Below are 17,313 nucleotides of genomic sequence, written 5' to 3'. Positions count from 1 at the left end.
ACTAAAATTTTTAAATTTTGCTTGACTTTCATTGAAAAGCCGATGTTCAAAGGTCTTCAAATTCCAAAAAATCAATTTCAAGCATAAAATCTGAAAATTTCTGAATTCAAAATATTTTTGAAATAAAAATTTTTAGTTGTTTATAAAAATTTCTGAAAAAAGTGATAAAAAAATTAAATTTTGTGGTATAAACCCGTGAACATTACATTGAGTTTCATTTTATTTCTCCTGCTCTATTTTGTTTATTTTTTATTTATCCTTTAATATAATAATATTTTTAGTGTTTAAAATGTAAAAAGTTAGGAATTTACTTTTTGTTTTCAATATTATTTGATAGTTACTTGTCTCAGACTTTTCTTTAATAGTATTTCGTATATTTTTTCCTCACATAACGTTCTCTCAAAACTTGAAAGTTTCTTATTTATTGCTGCTCGTTTAATTATTTGTTTTTTTTTTGTTGATGAAAAAAGTGTTCTGCACTAAAAATTAATGGAAAAATTGTCTTATAATACTGAATGATGATGAAAAAAAAATTTTTTTTTATCGCGACACAGAAAAATCAAAACTGAACACTTACACTTAAAAAATCTTAAAAATTATTTTAAAAGTAAAAAAAAAATGATGAAAAAATTACATCTCGAGTTTTCTTGTTAAAAAAAATGTAAAATAAATTAAGTTGATGCGAAGATCGAGGATCGTTTTTTTACTCTTCGATAACAAACTCGTTGAATTTCTCATATTTTTCGCGTGTTTTCTCGTCTTCTGTGTTGACCAACAGCAAAGTGTGAGACATTCCCATGGTAACTTGGACAATTTTCATGCCTTCCATCTTGCTGACTTCCTTTGGAACGGATGAGGATTTTTGCAAATCGCCCAAACCCTGAAAATTTTTTGTTTTTTAAATTTTTTTTTAATGAAAAAAGGAAAAAGAAGCAACTTACGAGTTCACCGAAAGTTGGAGAAGCACCCCATGCGATCAAACTATCGTCGGCGCTAATGATGATGGATGTGTTGCTCGTACCAATTGCATTGATGTTCCATCCGCTCAAGTCTTGAACGGGTTTTGGATACATGTTTGCCTGAAAAATCGATTTTTTGGTAAGTTTTTTCGTGAATTTTAATAAAAATTAAAATTTTTTACCTCTCCAGTTTTCTTATTTTGTCCAAATAAGAAGAGTTGTCCGGATTCGGTGATTGCGAGACTGTAAGATGCCCCGCAGAAAATACGTTTGACACCTTTGGAAGCAATGTCGAAGTACTTGATGAGACGCGGAACCATTTCATCCTTTTGTTCGGCATGTCCTAAACGCCCAACGCCTCCGAATCCCCATGAATAAGCGCGTTTCTTGGCATCGACAGCGACAGTATGGTTGTTTCCGCAGCTGAAATCGACAATTTGAACGTCATCGACGGGCGTTACATGCCCATCTTTGGCCTTTTCGATGAACAAAACGACGCGTTTGGGCGACGTTTCGAAATGGAAAGACATTTTTGTGGATGTCATGAAGTATTTGCCGTCGGTATTGTGTCCCAATTGCCCATATTCGGGCAATCCAAAGGTATGCAAGTTCCCCTTGATATCCAAAATGACGGAAAAATCGGCGCCGCATCCAACTTTGATGATTGGCGGGCCTGCATAGTTGATACGTTGTGCCTTCATGATAGTTGGCGTGGTATTTCCGACGCCGCATTGCCCGGATTTGTTGTCGCCACACGCATAAACGGTGCCCAAATCCGTGAGGAACAACGTATGATTGCGCCCGCAGGCAGCTGAGATGATATTGAATCCCTCGAGTCCCGGAACAGGCGTGGGTTTCTCGTAAGCGCGCGTTTCGGGTTGTCCAAGTTGCCCGTATTGATTGCGCCCGAACGTGAGAGCTTTGCGATCCATGTTGATCAAGACGCTGTGAGCCGATGCAGGACCCGAAGTCGCAAAACGATACTTTTCATCCGTGAAACGATTGAAATAGTACAAATTGGGGCGGATTTTCGTTACGCCTTTCGAATCGGCACGACGCCCTGTCATTTCCCACGTTACCATGCCGGCAATCAAAAGCTTGCCCGGTTCGCGGTCGAATGTGTGCAACAATTCTTCGGGCAAACGCGTTGCAGGTCCCAATTCTGCTGGAATGAGAACTTCTTGCTGCGGCGGAACTTCATCGTCAAAGTCGTCGCTCAAATCCGACTCGAAATCCTTGTCTTGCTTCTTCTTGTTGCGCTTCGCCGGCTTCTTCGTTGGTTCTGACTTGCGTTTCGACGACATGATTGTTGTTGGTGCACGAGCGGTTTTTCTGCAAGAGAAGAGAAGCGAGAAGGTGAATCGACACTCACGATCGTTATGTTGCTTGTTGCGGGCAGAACAAAGAGTATTATTTGTATGCTGTGTGTATCGTAGCGAGACAGCAAAAAAAGATGCGAATTAAAGGAGTAAGGTAAGAAAAAGAAATAACGCGAATTTCGGCATTTCTCGGGAAACTAAAGCGCAAGTTTTTTACATCAAACGATTCGGCAGAGATTGCGCTACATTTTCACACAGCTTTTAGTTAATTTTCACGAGTTTTTACACGAAATATTTACCTTTAAATTCACAGCGTCAAAGCGTCCCACGAATGTCAGTTTGAATTGAAACTTTGAGTCGTATGAAAGTGATAAGCCAAATCCAGTCATGATCCTCAAAATTGTGAAAATTTTACTTTTCGCAACAAAAAATATTTTTGCGAGATTAAAATTTAAAATTGAAGTCATTTTTTATTTCATAAAGAATTTTTATCCGTAATTTAAGAATTTTTTACGTTTTTTTCAATTTTCAAGCTTAAGAACTATCTAAAAGGTGTATAAAGGCAATTTCTATAACTTTTGGTCAATTTCAGGCTTAAAAAGCATCAAATGGACCTTCAAAAGAAAAATTACGTATTTTTTATTTGTCAATATTCAAGCTTGAAAACCATCCAAAAGACATCCAAAGGCATTTTTCATAACTTTTGGTCAATTTTAAGCTTATTTTTTACGTAATTTTTACGTATTTTTTATTTGTCAATATTCAAGCTTGAAAACCATCCAAAAGACATCCAAAGGCATTTTTCATAACTTTTGTTCAATTTCAAGCTTAAATTTTTGGCAGTTTTGAGTTATAAAATGATTAAAAATGATAAATTAGAGCCCTCTGACAAATTTTTATCCATTTGGAGCAAGATTTGTACAAGTTTTTGACATAGTTTTTTTGCTCTTGATTTAGTTTTTAAAATAAAACTATGTCAAAGGAAAAATTTTTTTTTCAGTTTCAATTTTTTGGCAGTTTTGAGTTATAAAATGATTAAAAATGATAAATTAGAGCCCTCTGACAAATTTCAATCCATTTGGAGCAAGATTTGACAAAAATTGCTTTGACACAGTTTTTTTGCTCTTGATTTAGTTTTTAAAACAAAACTATGTCAAAGAAAAAAATTTTTTTCAGTTTCAATTTTTTGGCAGTTTTGAGTTATAAAATGATTAAAAATGATAAATTAGAGCCCTCTGACAAATTTCAATCCATTTGGAGCAAGATTTGACAAAAATTGCTTTGACACAGTTTTTGACACAGTTTTTTTGCTCTTGATTTAGTTTTTAAAACAAAACTGTGTCAAAGAAAAAATTTTTTTTTCAGTTTCAATTTTTTGGCAGTTTTGAGTTATAAAATGATTAAAAATGATAAATTAGAGCCCTCTGACAAATTTCAATCCATTTGGAGCAAGATTTGACAAAAATTGCTTTGACACAGTTTTTGACACAGTTTTTTTGCTCTTGATTTAGTTTTTAAAACAAAACTATGTCAAAGAAAAAATTTTTTTTTAGTTTCAATTTTTTGGCAGTTTTGAGTTATAAAATGATTAAAAATGATAAATTAGAGCCCTCTGACAAATTTTTATCCATTTGGAGCAAGATTTGACAAAAATTGCTTTGACACAGTTTTTGACACAGTTTTTTTGCTCTTGATTTAGTTTTTAAAACAAAACTGTGTCAAAGAAAAAAAATTTTTTCAGTTTCAATTTTTTGGCAGTTTTGAGTTATAAAATGATTAAAAATGATAAATTAGAGCCTCTCTGACAAATTTCTATCCATTTGGAGCAAGATTTGACAAAAATAGCTTTGACACAGTTTTTGACACAGTTTTTTTGCTCTTGATTTAGTTTTTAAAACAAAACTATGTCAAAGAAAAAAAATTTTTTCAGTTTCAATTTTTTGGCAGTTTTGAGTTATAAAATGATTAAAAATGATAAATTAGAGCCCTCTGACAAATTTTTATCCATTTGGAGCAAGATTTGACAAAAATTGCTTTGACACAGTTTTTGACACAGTTTTTTTTTTTCTCTTGATTTAGTTTTTAAAACAAAACTATGTCAAAGAAAAAAAATTTTTTCAGTTTCAATTTTTTGGCAGTTTTGAGTTATAAAATGATTAAAAATGATAAATTAGAGCCCTCTGACAAATTTCAATCCATTTGGAGCAATATTTGACAAAAATTGCTTTGACACAGTTTTTGACACAGTTTTTTTTTTTTATATTGATTTAGTTTTTAAAACAAAACTATGTCAAAGAAAAAATTTTTTTTCAGTTTCAATTTTTTGGCAGTTTTGAGTTATAAAATGATTAAAAATGATAAATTAGAGCCCTCTGACAAATTTCAATCCATTTGGAGCAAGATTTGACAAAAATTGCTTTGACACAGTTTTTGACACAGTTTTTTTGCTCTTGATTTAGTTTTTAAAACAAAACTATGTCAAAGAAAAATTTTTTTTTTTAGTTTCAATTTTTTGGCAGTTTTGAGTTATAAAATGATTAAAAATGATAAATTAGAGCCCTCTGACAAATTTCAATCCATTTGGAGCAAGATTTGACAAAAATTGCTTTGACACAGTTTTTGACACAGTTTTTTTGCTCTTGATTTAGTTTTTAAAACAAAAATGTGTCAAAGAAAAAAAAATTTTTTCAGTTTCAATTTTTTGCAGTTTTGAGTTATAAAATGATTAAAAATGATAAATTAGAGCCCTCTGACAAATTTTTATCCATTTGGAGCAAGATTTGACAAAAATTGCTTTGACACAGTTTTTGACACAGTTTTTGACATAGTTTTTCTCTTGATTTAGTTTTCAAAATAAAACTATGTCAAAGAAAAAATTTTTTTTCAGTTTCAATTTTTTGGCAGTTTTGAGTTATAAAATAATTAAAAATGATAAATTAGAGTCCCTCTGATAAATTTTTATCTGAAAATTTTGCGAAACACAAATTTTTCACAGTGAATGCAATCCAAAAAATTCAGTTACGAGCCTCGTGAGACGAACGAAAGTGATATCCGTGACCTTTCTGTGACATTGTTGCAATTGATTAGGATCCATTTCCAATTTGCTCGTCTTGAATTAAAGACACGAAAAAACAATTTTCCGTAAATTTGGTGAGAAAAGTCGTCTCCTGATAAAAATGGCATTGAACAAATTGAGCATCGAAAATGTCGATTTGAACAAGAAACGAGTATTGATCCGGTAAGCAATTACTTTTCGATTATGTAAAAAAAAAGTTTTTTGTTTTATTTTTAAAATTCTTTGTTCGCAGCGTTGACTTCAACGTTCCCATCAAAGAGGGCAAAATCACGAGCAACCAACGTATTGTCGCTGCTTTGGACACCGTCAAGTATGCGTTGGAGAAGGGAGCTCAATCTGTCGTTCTCATGTCTCATTTGGGACGTCCCGATGGCAGCAAGCAGTTGAAATACACTTTGGCACCCGTTGCTGAGGAACTCAAGAAATTGCTTGGCAAAGATGTGAAATTCTTGAATGATTGTGTCGGAGCGGAAGTTGAAGCTGCTTGCAAAGATCCCGCGCCAGGATCCGTGATTTTGTTGGAAAATTTGCGTTTTTACGTCGAGGAAGAGGGCAAAGGCGTTGTCGATGGCGCCAAAGTCAAAGCAGATCCTGCCAAGGTCAAAGCATTCCGTGAAAGTTTGGCAAAATTGGGCGACGTTTACATCAACGACGCCTTCGGAACGGCTCATCGTGCTCACAGTTCGATGGTTGGCGAAGGTTTTGCGCAACGTGCTGCTGGTTTGTTGTTGAACAAAGAGTTGAAATACTTTGGACAAGCATTGGATAATCCCCCACGTCCCTTCTTGGCTATTTTGGGAGGCGCCAAAGTCGCTGACAAAATCCAACTTATCGAGAATTTGTTGGATAAAGTCAACGAGATGATCATCGGAGGCGGCATGGCATTCACTTTCTTGAAAGTCTTGAACAACATGGAAATCGGAGGATCTTTGTTCGACGAGGAAGGCGCGAAAATCGTTCAAAATCTCGTCGAAAAGGCGAAAAAGAACAACGTTCAACTTCACTTGCCTGTCGATTTCGTGACGGGAGACAAATTCGCGGAAGATGCTGCTGTCGGCGAAGCTACTGTCGAAAAGGGAATTCCCGCCGGGCACATGGGATTGGATATTGGACCAAAGAGTCGTGAATTATTCGCAGCGCCTGTCGCTCGTGCCAAGATTATCGTTTGGAATGGACCTCCAGGCGTCTTTGAATTCCCCAATTTCGCTAACGGCACGAAAGGATTGATGGATGGCGTCGTTGCTGCTACCAAAGCTGGATGCGTTACCATTATTGGAGGCGGAGATACGGCAAGTTGCTGCGCCAAATGGAACACAGAAGCGTTGGTGTCTCACGTCTCGACTGGAGGCGGCGCTTCTCTTGAATTGTTGGAAGGAAAAGTTCTTCCCGGCGTTGCTGCTCTTAGCAATGCTTAAGAAGATTCTTGCCAGATTCTGAACAAAAAAAATCGTAAATGTACTAAAAATTAAATAAATTATATGAATGTTTCGCAAAGAAGTGTTAAATTATCGTCATCGTTATGAAATTATAAAAATAAAGTCATTAAAATTAGAAATTTTTATGGTTTTGTTATGAAATGTTGCTTTGAACGTTACAGAGGCTCGTCAAAAAAGGGTCAAAGAGTTTATCAAAGATTTTAATTTGTATTCATTCAATATTTTGCTTGAGAAGAATTTAAAAAAAAAAATGTTTTCGAATGAAAAATTTCGATTTTTGAAGATTTTTCAAGAAATTTTGATCATTATTAAAAAAAAATGTTGAGAAATTTAATTTTTTGAATTATTTTTAATATTTTTTTAATATTTATGTTTAGGTATTTAATATAAAATATTAATGAAAAATTGAAAAAAATATTCATGAAAAAAATTTTGAATTTTTAAATAAAATTTAAAATGAAATTTAAATGAAAAAAAAATAAATTTTTGAGAAAATTTTTTTTGAAATGCAAAAAGTTAATTAATAATTTTTATTTTATTTTTTTTAGTTTTAAATTAATTTTTAATTTCGAATAAAAAATTTAATTTAAATTTGAATTTTTTTGAAAAAAAAAATTAAATGAAAAATTTTATTATTTAATTTTTTTATTTTAAATTAATTTTTAATTTAGAAGAAATTAAACGAAAAATATTTTTTTATTTTTTTTTAATTTTAAATTAATTTTTAATTTGGAAAAAAATTAATTTTATTTTTTTTCTCAAATTCTTCTAAAAGCCACAAAATGAAAAAAAAATAAAAATTCTTTTAACTTCCAACTCGAAATTTAATTTCTAAAAGCACTCAAAAATAATTAACTCATAAATTTCAATTTCAAAAATTTTTAATGCTCAATTTTTGTCGATTTTCAACCAAAAGTATGCAAAATTGGGGCATTTTTTGATTTGTTTTAAAATTGAATAAAAAATTTCGTTACCTTTGAAAATATTAATTTTTGACATAAAAAGTCAAATTTTAACAAAAAAAAAAAATCTGAAAAAACTTAAAATTTAAAAAAAACTACAAAATTTCCTTAACTTTTTATTCTTTATTCCCTAAAAAAAAACGTAGCTCCTTATATCTAAAATTGATTTCCCGAAGTTGATCCCTGCGGGTAAAACTGCAACTGAAGCTGTTCTGCTGTCGCATTCACATCCAACCCGTTCCCATCTATCGTTTCGTACGTCGTCGAGCTCATTCCCGTGGAATACGAAGCCTCAATATTCTGTTTTTCCGTTTTTGTGCACTCTCGATACTTTTGCAAGTACATCTTCAACGGGTCAATGTAATTATCAAAGCCCAAACTGCACATTGCGAACAAAATATCCTCTCCATTGATGGTTTTGCGCTTTTCCTGATGACATCGATCACTTGCTTCACTCGTGATGAACGAAATGAACTCACTGACGCACTCTTGAACGCATTCCCGAGCATCTTTGGCAACCTTTCCGTTGTCTGGAATGGCTTTTTTCATGATTTTTGTGATGTTAGCTGAAAAATATTTGAAAATTTAGGAGATTTTTGAAGAGAAAATGGAAAATTTCTTACCAATGGGCAAGAATCGATCTTGTTCTCTCAAAGGTTGACCTTGAATCCGTTCGCTGGAGTCATCGGAATTGATCGCGAAGCCTTCTAATTCATCCTGAAACAAACAAATTTGATGCATTTTAAGATTTCAATAGAAAAATTGATTTTTACTTGAGAATAAGTGCCTTCAGCAATCAATTGGGCAATGTCTTCGTGATCTGTGTCCATTTTAAGCTCGAAATTTTAAGGGAAATAGCCTGAAATTCGATTTTTTTTGAAGATTTTCGCGAGTTGTTTACGAATTTTTGGAGTGAGACGATCGAAATTGATACTGTTATATGCTGTTATATAACCCTTAAAGATTTCAGCGCCATCTGCGACACGAAACAAGGAGGCTCGTGACAGGATGGCATGCGAAATCCATAGTGACTGAGTGAGACGAATGAAAGTGAACTGTTATACATCTGTCAGCTAAGTATACCAGTCTGTTATACTTACCTGACAGATGTATAACAGTTCAATTTCATTCGTCTCACATCGTCTCACTCAGTCACTATGGATTTCCTCTGAAAGTCGTCACGAGCCTCTCGCATCGGGCAATCGGTAAATCGGGTATAATCGGGTTCAGTCTACAGAGAGCTCTTCACACGGGAACATCTTATTTGTGTTGTTTCTCCGTTTTTGACTCGTTTTTCAGCTAAAAATCGTGAAAAATCACTTAAAAATCGACTTTCATCAACATCTTGCTACGTGAATGAAATAATTTTTAGAGATTTTCCATGAGAAGACCTAAAAAATAGGAAAATTTAAAAGAAAACATCAAATAAAAAACACAAACAAACCCGAATTCCAAGAAAAATCAGTGAAAAGCCTCCCAAATTGCACTAAAATTGTGCAAAAACAGCACGAACGTACCTGTTAATGTTCGAAAATTGCATTTTCCGACAAGAATCGCATTAAAAATTAAAAAAATTCATTGTTTTTAACTCAAAACTCAATTCTACATATCAACAACAACACAAGTGCTTCGCTTCAAAATATAAAAAAACATAAAAAAAATTATTATTATTTACCTCGCTCGCTAGTTGTGTGGTTTGTGAATAATAATTTATTAATAGATTATCCAAAAATGGTCAAAAGTGCATCAATTAAACTTCATTAAGAGCTTCATTCGTTGTTATTACGTGTCGTTGTCTAAAAAAATAAAAAAAAAATTAAAAAAATGAGTTCCCAAAAAACTAACTTTCAATATTACCCGGGAACCCCGCAACAGCAAACGCCTCAAAATAATTTGCAAGTTCAGGCATCGCCGAGTCACCATCTTGCAGCGCAAAATATGCTCAACTCACAGCTGGCAATCCGTCAGGAAATTCAGCGTTTCGAGAGTGTTCATCCCTCGATTTACGCCATTTACGACCTCATCGATCTCATTGCCGATCCGCAGCTCTCGCAGTCCATCCGGGATCACGTCGTTTGCATCGAAGGTAAGTTTCGCCTCACTTTTCCGGCGTAAACAAAGGAACACACCTAGACGATTTATCAGTTGACGTGTACGTTCGCATAGACAGGATAACGTCGCTCGTTGTTGGAAAATCGATATTTTTACTTTTTTTTTGTCGTCGTCGTTGTCGGTATGATTCACAGAATGTTCCTTTTTTAACACACTGTTACTGCATCATCACACGTGTGTGCCAGAATGTCGTTTTCTGTATTGTTTCGGCAAAGCATATTCATTTCAGACTCTTAACATCGACGTGCTAAGATGTAATTACTGTACGAGAGCGATGATGATGAAATTCCTGTAATGATTTTTGCTACTTCTATAAATAAATTCCACACATACTTCAAACTTCGAAACGAGCCTCTGTAGCGAACGACGAACGATGTTATGTAAAAAGTGTGCGGAAATGAGGGCAATTTGAAATGATAAGAAACTTTTTTTTTAGCACAAGAGTTAAAAATAATGCAATTATTGAAGAAAAAAAAATTGCGACGTAAATAAACAAAATTACTATTTTTAGGAGAAATTTTGACGATTTGCATCTTTTCATCAAATTTAAATAAAAAACATCCTATAAAGAGAGAGAAGATGAAAAAAAAATCAATAATAAGTAGTAGTAAAAATATGATAATCGGCTATAATGAAGCAATTTTGATGCAATAATCACGGAAACCTTTTTTTCATTCGCAAAATTGGATGGAATTGTGTTGAAATGTTGTCGATAGAGGTGTTTTGAGGCAATGACCTTTTGTGCGGGGATCAAATGAAACTTTTTTCTGATTGATTTTAATGTTTTTGTTTTGGAAAGAATTTTATTTTTGCGTTGAAATTTAATTTTCGATACGAATTGATTTTTTTCTAATTTAGCTAAAATTGGGAGCTAACTTTTATTTTTTTCAGCTAAAAACTGAAAACTCTTGAAAAATTTAATTCTTTATTTCAAAATCTAACAATTTAAGGAAAAACTGAACATTTTTGTCTTAAAAAGATTTATTTAGCTTTTAGTTTATGTGTCTGAGATATTTTTAATGGCTTTTTATAAAAGTTAGAGAGTAAGAATTAAATTTTTTATAAAAAGTCATTAAAAACGTTTAAGAAACAAAAATTAAGAGATAAACTTATGTTTTTTAAGGTAAAATTTTTCAGTTTTTCCAAAAATTGTTAGATTTTGAAATAAAAAATTACATTTTTTAAGAATTTTCAGTTTTTAGCTGAAGAAAATAAAAATCTTCTTACTTTAAGCTCTTACTTTTGTACATTAGACCTTTCAGTGTTTGTTAGTTTTATAAAAAATATTTTTAAAATACAAAAAACTTTCTTCAGACAAAAAACTAACAAATTTGGGCCTCAAATAGCATTTTTAGCTTTTAAACAAAACTAAAGGGCTGAAATAAAATTTTGAGGATGAAACTTTTTAGATTTACTGAAATCTCTTAGTTTTCACAATAAATAATTCAGATTTACAAAAAATTTCAAGTTTCAGATTTGAAATTTCAAAGTTAGCTCCAATTTTAAAAATTTTGCCTGAACAATTTTGTTAGTTTTTAATAAACTTTTGACTTATAAAAAAAAGAATTTTTAAAAATATTTTTTTTTTCATTCAAAAATTGTAAAGTTATATCATCAATTTGAATAATTTAGCCCAAAAAATTTTTTTAGCTCTTAAAAATTATAATTTAGGTTTCCAAATCTAACTTTCAGCTCTCATAAATATGTCTTGAACATAACCTCAAAAATTTCTCTTTTTCGTTTTATGTTAAAAAAAAAACTTCTTCCAATAACTCCTCCGTGACATTAACTCCTTTGTATGTAAAACACCTTCTCCATCAAATTCACACTTGTCACCAAATAAAATCGCTTAATCTGTGCTAATCTTCCCTCTTAACTCGTTGCTTTCAAAAGAATCGCTCTTTTTTGTGTTTAAACAATTTTTTGATCTTCAAAGATTCAAATTAAGATCACGTTCACACCATTTTTTATTATTTTTGCACATACAGGTTGTTGTTGTTCCACAGAGAGAGATTAAAAAAAAACATTTGTACAAGTAGCAAGAAGAGCAATGTTATCGTCGCGCGTGATTACCTCATCGTTTGCTACACTTCATTCATGATTTAAATTTAATTGTTAAAGATTTGTTTTGTGTCGTCTCGCTTAAAACGGCAAACGTGTACAGAACGCCTACTTGCCTTTTGTCTGATTTTCGATCATCATCTCTCGCTTTGGAATTAATTTTTTGAGCTGTTTAGAATGGATTTTGATCATAATTCACACAAAGTGTCTTCATATCGTCGCCAACGTCGAGTGTGTGTCATTCAGGAAGGAAGACACATTCATGTCAGGAAATTATAAAAAAAAGTAGAAATATAAACTGAGCACGTTCGTTGCTCTTTTCTACGATGATTTTTTTTTTTAAAGCAACAATGAAGAAATGGAAAAAAAATAATTTTTTTGTCACTAACTGAGGGAAAGTTTCCAAAAATTATTTTGATTTCTCAATTTTTCGTGCATTTTTTTACACTTTTTACGCACGAATCTCATCTACTAACGAAATTTTGTCACATAATCTTTTCTCATCGCATAAAAAATAAAAAACTAACAAATTTTTAAGTCTTCCATTCCATTCCGCATTGACTTCTACTGAAGCATAACTGCCCATTTTTCGTCTCATGTATCATTCCGGATGAATTGATTATAAATTTTTTCGCTTCACATTCATTTTTTTAAAGAAATAAAAAAAATAATGGATCATGTTTAAATCATAAACCTCTTTTTCCTGAATGAAGTCGTCGGAGTGCTTTGCATGCACAATGAATTCTGCTCCATAATAAATAAAAAAAAATCAAAAATTGTAACAGAAGAAGAAAAAACCTTTTACCGTACAATTTACATAAAAGACATGTACGGTAAAAAATTCCAAACTGTGCCAAACCATAAGTTTATAGCAAATAACAAAAAAAAAAGAAACCATTCTTGTTATGATTAATTTTTTTTTATCATAGGTCATATCGGTTGGTTAGTTGTCTGAAAAATGAATTTACGTTTATTGAAATGCTTCATTATGGTCGTTGTTCGAAGCGATTCGAATCAATCGACAGTTTTTAATGGTTTCGTAGTTTATTTGTTGCGAACAAGTTGTAAATGGAAAAAGTCACGGAATTGACATGAAGAAGATGGTTCAACGAACAAGAAAGGTGTTAAAAAGTTCAAGTGAGTAATTTGAAGACACATCTTGACGAGATGATTGATCGTTATTATGGGAGCTGAAATTTGTCAGAAGCGTTGAAAATTGTCAGTTTTGAAATCTGAGTGTTTAATTTGATGTCAAGTAACTAAATTTTCAAAAAAAAATTAAAATCTGAGAAATTTTTAGAAGAGCTGAGAAGAGAATTTGAAGTCTAAATTTGTTAGTTTTTGGTCTGAAGATCATTTTTTGCATTTTAAAAAGATTTTTCATAAAACTAACAAAAACTAAGAGACCTAACATTTTTAAAATGATAGCTGACTTTAACATTTTTAAGCTAAAAATTGTAAAAGAGCTGAATTTTTCATTTTTTTAAAACTGAACTGATATAAATTTAAAAAAAATTTAAACGAAAATCTGAAGCTTCTTACAGTTCAAGCCCTAATTTTGCTTCTATAAATTTTTTATCTTTAAAATATTTCCTTTCAAATCCTCGAAAACTCTCATCAACATTTCCTTCTCACTCTGTTAATCCAAATTTAATTCACTTTTTTGTTCAGAGTGAAATATTTGTACGTTAAACGAACATCTTTTATGTCTTCTGAACATCTTTTATAAAACATTCCAACAAAAATTTCATAATATTTGTTTAATTCTCCATTCCACAGCTGAACGAAACGTCTCAACTTTGCTACAAATTTTAATTACGTCGTATTTCAGACTTTTTTTTTCTCAACTTTAGAGAATCACAAATCGATTAGCTCATGCGTTGGAGAATAAAATCTCCGCATTACTACAAAAATTTATTGTTATTTTAGCACACAACAAAAAAAAATCGCATTTGGAAATTTCTCGCCGGAAAAAATGACGATATTTGTTCGTAAGTACGTTCAAGGTCTCGTTGTCGTCGTCATCGTCGTCATATAAATAAATGATATAAAACAGTAGTTTGTTGTTATTAATTTTCCATACTGTGCGACGTCGTTGGCACTGAATATCGCGTGTGATTGCGCTCGCCGCTGTTGTGTCACGTTTGTTTAAATCAAATTAATGATGTTGTTGTCTAATGAGCTGGACAGTTTCTTCTTTCTCTCTACATTCCAAAATATTTCATCATGAAAAAAAAAATTCTCGCTGCGAAAGAAAGCGTGGAGCGAGAAAGACAGAAGGAAATGAAATGACCCACGCACGATAATCATCACTTTTTATTCGTCACTTTAATAAAATTCTGATTTTTTCGTGTATTTAATTTTTTTTAACAAATTCCATTGTGTGACTCAAAAAAAATTTTTTTTTTAATTTAATAAAGTTATCAAAAAAATAATCTAACAAGACACTAAAAAAAAACAGAGAGAGTGAAAAAAAAATTTAAAAGCGAAAACAGAAGTAATTAAGATCTTCACGCAATTTAAAAAATATTCAGCGAACAACCATCACAACATTAACAAAGTAATTTAGACCGGAATTTATGAATAAAAAAAATATTTTTCGTATTAACGAACAGCTGATATCTCGTTTGACCGATATTTTCATGAAATGTACGAGCAGCAGCGAATGTCTTGGTCAAAGCATTTAAAATTGTACTTTTTGTGTTATTACTACATTTCTTATTATTAAATATTACATTAAAGACCATATTAGAGAAAGTTTTTTATTTTATCGGGTATCTGCGCGCGTTCGCAGCATAACAAGTCGCATTTAGTCGCGCGGCGGTTTAATAATGTTGTTGTTTATTTAGTTGTTTGATGATGATGAAAAAGAGGTGACTCGAACAGGAACGGAATTCCTTTACGGAATTTGTCGTTAAATTGGGCTTTATTGAGAAATATTTAAAAGTTTAATTTTTTTTTATTTATTTTTATAATTTTTAAAAAATTATTTAAAAATAAAAAAAAATTAATAAAAAATTAATTTAATTTTTTTTACATTTTTAATTTTTTTTTAAATAGAAATTTTATTTAATTTTAAATATTTTTTATATTTATTTATTTTTTTTTATTAAAAGTTGATTGAACTTTGCGAATTATTTATAAAAATTTTATAATTTTAAGTTTTTGTATTAAATATTTAAAATTATTAAATAAAATTTCTATTTAAAAAAATTAAATTATTATTTTTTTAATATTTTTTTTTTATTTTTTAAAAATTAATAAAAAAATAATTATAAATAATTAAAATTTTAGATTTTTGTAAAAAAAATTAATTTATCAAGTCATTAAAAATTGAAAGTTTTGAACTGATAATTTATATTTTTTATCAAATTTTATCCATAAATTGACTAAAAATGCAAATGATGAAAAAAATTAAATTAAAAAATAATATTTGATATTTTTTTAATTGTTTTAAAATAAAATTTTATTTTATTTATTTTAATAAAATTAAATGTTTATTTAAAAATTAATTAATTAAATAAAAAAAAAGCATTAAAAATTTTTATTAAAAAAATTATCAAATTTGTCAATTAATGATGAAAAAAATGAATTAAAAATTAATTTTTAAAAATTAATAAAAAAATTAAAAATTTTGTTCCAAAAAATTTAAAATAAAAAAAAAAATAAATTTAAAATTAAAAAAAATTAAAAAATTAAATATTAATTTTTATTATTAAAAAGAAAAATTTCTTTTTATAAAAATATAATATTTTCAAATACTTAAAAAAAAAATTCAAAGCAAAATTTCTTAAATTTCAATTTATTTTAAATTTCTTATAAGAAAATTTTTAAAAATTTTTGAATTCGCTCCATAAAACCACATTTCGAACTTCAATTGAAGCCCTTTAACTTTGCATCCCTGTCACGAAAAAGCCCATAAAGTGTTGTAAAGCAAAATAAATGATGATGATTTTTCTCTCCATGCCATTTCACTTCCTCCTATCCTCAACATATTGCCATGCTCAACACAAAAAACCGTCAATCTAGTCAATTTCCCTGCCTCGTAAATTCTAGTCAGTCGTCGTCATCGTACATTCATTAGGTGCCAACAAGTAGAAAATTGCGATATTTTTTGTGGTGACATTGTTTAAATGCGAAATGCATGTTATTATTTTTTTTTTCGTTTCGAGCAATCGTAATGACGATGATAAAAGAAAACAAAAGCGCACGAAATTGAGTAGTTTTGTCGTTTATTTTTAGATGTCTTGACATTTTTTTTATGATTTTTACGAAAAAAAAAGTTATGAAATTCGGTTTATGACTCTTGAAAGTGATTTTTTTACTCTTTTGCGCCAGACCGACATCAAAACATCAAACAGATTGACAAAATATCGATCCGACGACGCCACAAATCCATCCATTGAGGTTGAAAAAATAGAAAAAAAAACACTCGAGCTTTCGTGCTTAATTGCCAATCAACCTCGTTGTCCTCGTCGAGGAGGAAAATCGAGGGAGGAGACCGAAATTGAATAAAAATTTCATTAACACGTAACACTAAATGCCAGTTCGACTGATAAAAATCCATTTATTATGGGGGTTTTTGTTCGATTCGATGGCATTAAATATTTTGTCGCATTCAAAAAATAACAAGTAATGACGATAAATAGCGCAATAGAATAACAAATGGCATAAAAACTGCATTGTCATAAATTGTTGTTCGACAATCGATAAAAAAAATGGTAATTGAATGATGAAAAATTTTTTTAATGGCGATTAAAGGATTGAGGAAGTACCTTCTTGACAAGTATTTTCTTATCTTTGAACGTGAAAATAACAAAAGATAAAAAAAATAGTGTGAAGTGTTGAGTGATTTAATAATCTTTGATTGTTTGTTTATTTAACGATAGCAAAGTGTTAGAATTGGGCAAGAAAATGATAGATTTTGATCATTTAAAGGTATTTTGAATTGAGAAAGGCACAAGTTTAAAGTTTTTAAGATTTTTTCAAAATACTAAATTTTAATTTTTAATAAATATTTAAAAAAAAATAAAATTTTCTTTTGAAAAACAAAATTATTAAATATAAATTAATAAAAAAAAATTATAATTAAAAATAATAAATCATTAATAAATTAATTTTTTAAATGTAATTTTTCTATTAAATTTATTTATTTTTTTTTTTATTTATTAAATTAAATTTTAATGATAATTATTTATTATTAATTTTAATAAATTGAAATTAAAAAAAAATAAATAAAATAAAAAAAAATTAAAAATTATTAAAAAAAAAATAAAAAAAAATTAATAAATAAATTTTATGCAAAATTATATTTAAATATGATTTTTTTTAAAAAAAAAATAAAAATTTATTTTTTTTTTCAAAGAAAATAAGTATTCGCGATTTAAT

General features: G+C 30.0%; 4 protein-coding genes across 4 annotated transcripts in view; 2 read left to right on the top strand and 2 right to left on the bottom strand.

Moving 5' to 3' along the window:
• Window positions 1-624: 624 nt before the first annotated feature.
• LOC134831612 (protein RCC2 homolog) lies at window positions 625-2,624 on the bottom strand. The gene is made up of 4 exons (XM_063845392.1): window positions 2,578-2,624; window positions 1,142-2,291; window positions 942-1,079; window positions 625-880 (listed from the first exon to the last, which is right to left on the bottom strand). The coding sequence occupies exons 2-4, from the start codon at window positions 2,261-2,263 to the stop codon at window positions 704-706; spliced, it is 1,437 nt and encodes a 478-aa protein (XP_063701462.1). The 5' UTR covers window positions 2,264-2,291; window positions 2,578-2,624; the 3' UTR covers window positions 625-703.
• A 2,721-nt stretch (window positions 2,625-5,345) lies between these two features.
• Window positions 5,346-6,909, top strand: LOC134829308 (phosphoglycerate kinase). Its single transcript, XM_063842338.1, has 2 exons — window positions 5,346-5,516; window positions 5,587-6,909. Exons 1-2 carry the CDS (start codon window positions 5,455-5,457, stop codon window positions 6,767-6,769), a joined length of 1,245 nt encoding a protein of 414 aa, XP_063698408.1. The 5' UTR covers window positions 5,346-5,454; the 3' UTR covers window positions 6,770-6,909.
• A 952-nt stretch (window positions 6,910-7,861) lies between these two features.
• LOC134831432 (uncharacterized) lies at window positions 7,862-8,673 on the bottom strand. The gene is made up of 3 exons (XM_063845159.1): window positions 8,526-8,673; window positions 8,376-8,469; window positions 7,862-8,318 (listed from the first exon to the last, which is right to left on the bottom strand). Exons 1-3 carry the CDS (start codon window positions 8,580-8,582, stop codon window positions 7,909-7,911), a joined length of 561 nt encoding a protein of 186 aa, XP_063701229.1. The 5' UTR covers window positions 8,583-8,673; the 3' UTR covers window positions 7,862-7,908.
• A 338-nt stretch (window positions 8,674-9,011) lies between these two features.
• Window positions 9,012-17,313, top strand: part of LOC134830300 (centaurin-gamma-1A) — a 49,933-nt gene continuing 41,631 nt past the window's right edge. Inside the window, exon 1 of the mRNA XM_063843727.1 lies at window positions 9,012-9,838. Within this exon, the coding sequence (XP_063699797.1) occupies window positions 9,577-9,838 (262 nt within the window). The 5' untranslated portion in view covers window positions 9,012-9,576. The remainder of the gene's footprint in view (window positions 9,839-17,313) is intronic.

The sequence above is a fragment of the Culicoides brevitarsis genome, chromosome 2 (assembly GCF_036172545.1).
Source record: "Culicoides brevitarsis isolate CSIRO-B50_1 chromosome 2, AGI_CSIRO_Cbre_v1, whole genome shotgun sequence".
NCBI lineage: Eukaryota > Metazoa > Arthropoda > Insecta > Diptera > Ceratopogonidae > Culicoides > Culicoides brevitarsis.
The sequence above is the reverse complement of the archived record's forward strand: the minus strand, read 5'-3'. Positions and strand labels throughout refer to the sequence as shown.

Excerpts from the sequence above, each read along its gene's own strand:
- LOC134831432 (XM_063845159.1), bottom strand. The coding sequence starts at position 8,582 with ATGGACACAGATCACGAAGACATTGCCCAATTGATTGCTGAAGGCACT. Across the intron at positions 8,470-8,525 it reads CTGAAGGCACTTATTCTCAA|GATGAATTAGAAGGCTTCGC; the intron begins GTAAAAATCAAT and ends TGTTTGTTTCAG. Across the intron at positions 8,319-8,375 it reads AGATCGATTCTTGCCCATTG|CTAACATCACAAAAATCATG; the intron begins GTAAGAAATTTT and ends AATATTTTTCAG.
- LOC134831612 (XM_063845392.1), bottom strand. The coding sequence starts at position 2,263 with ATGTCGTCGAAACGCAAGTCAGAACCAACGAAGAAGCCGGCGAAGCGC. Across the intron at positions 1,080-1,141 it reads AAAATAAGAAAACTGGAGAG|GCAAACATGTATCCAAAACC; the intron begins GTAAAAAATTTT and ends TCGATTTTTCAG. Across the intron at positions 881-941 it reads CTCCAACTTTCGGTGAACTC|GGTTTGGGCGATTTGCAAAA; the intron begins GTAAGTTGCTTC and ends AAAAATTTTCAG.
- LOC134829308 (XM_063842338.1), top strand. The coding sequence starts at position 5,455 with ATGGCATTGAACAAATTGAGCATCGAAAATGTCGATTTGAACAAGAAA. Across the intron at positions 5,517-5,586 it reads AAGAAACGAGTATTGATCCG|CGTTGACTTCAACGTTCCCA; the intron begins GTAAGCAATTAC and ends CTTTGTTCGCAG.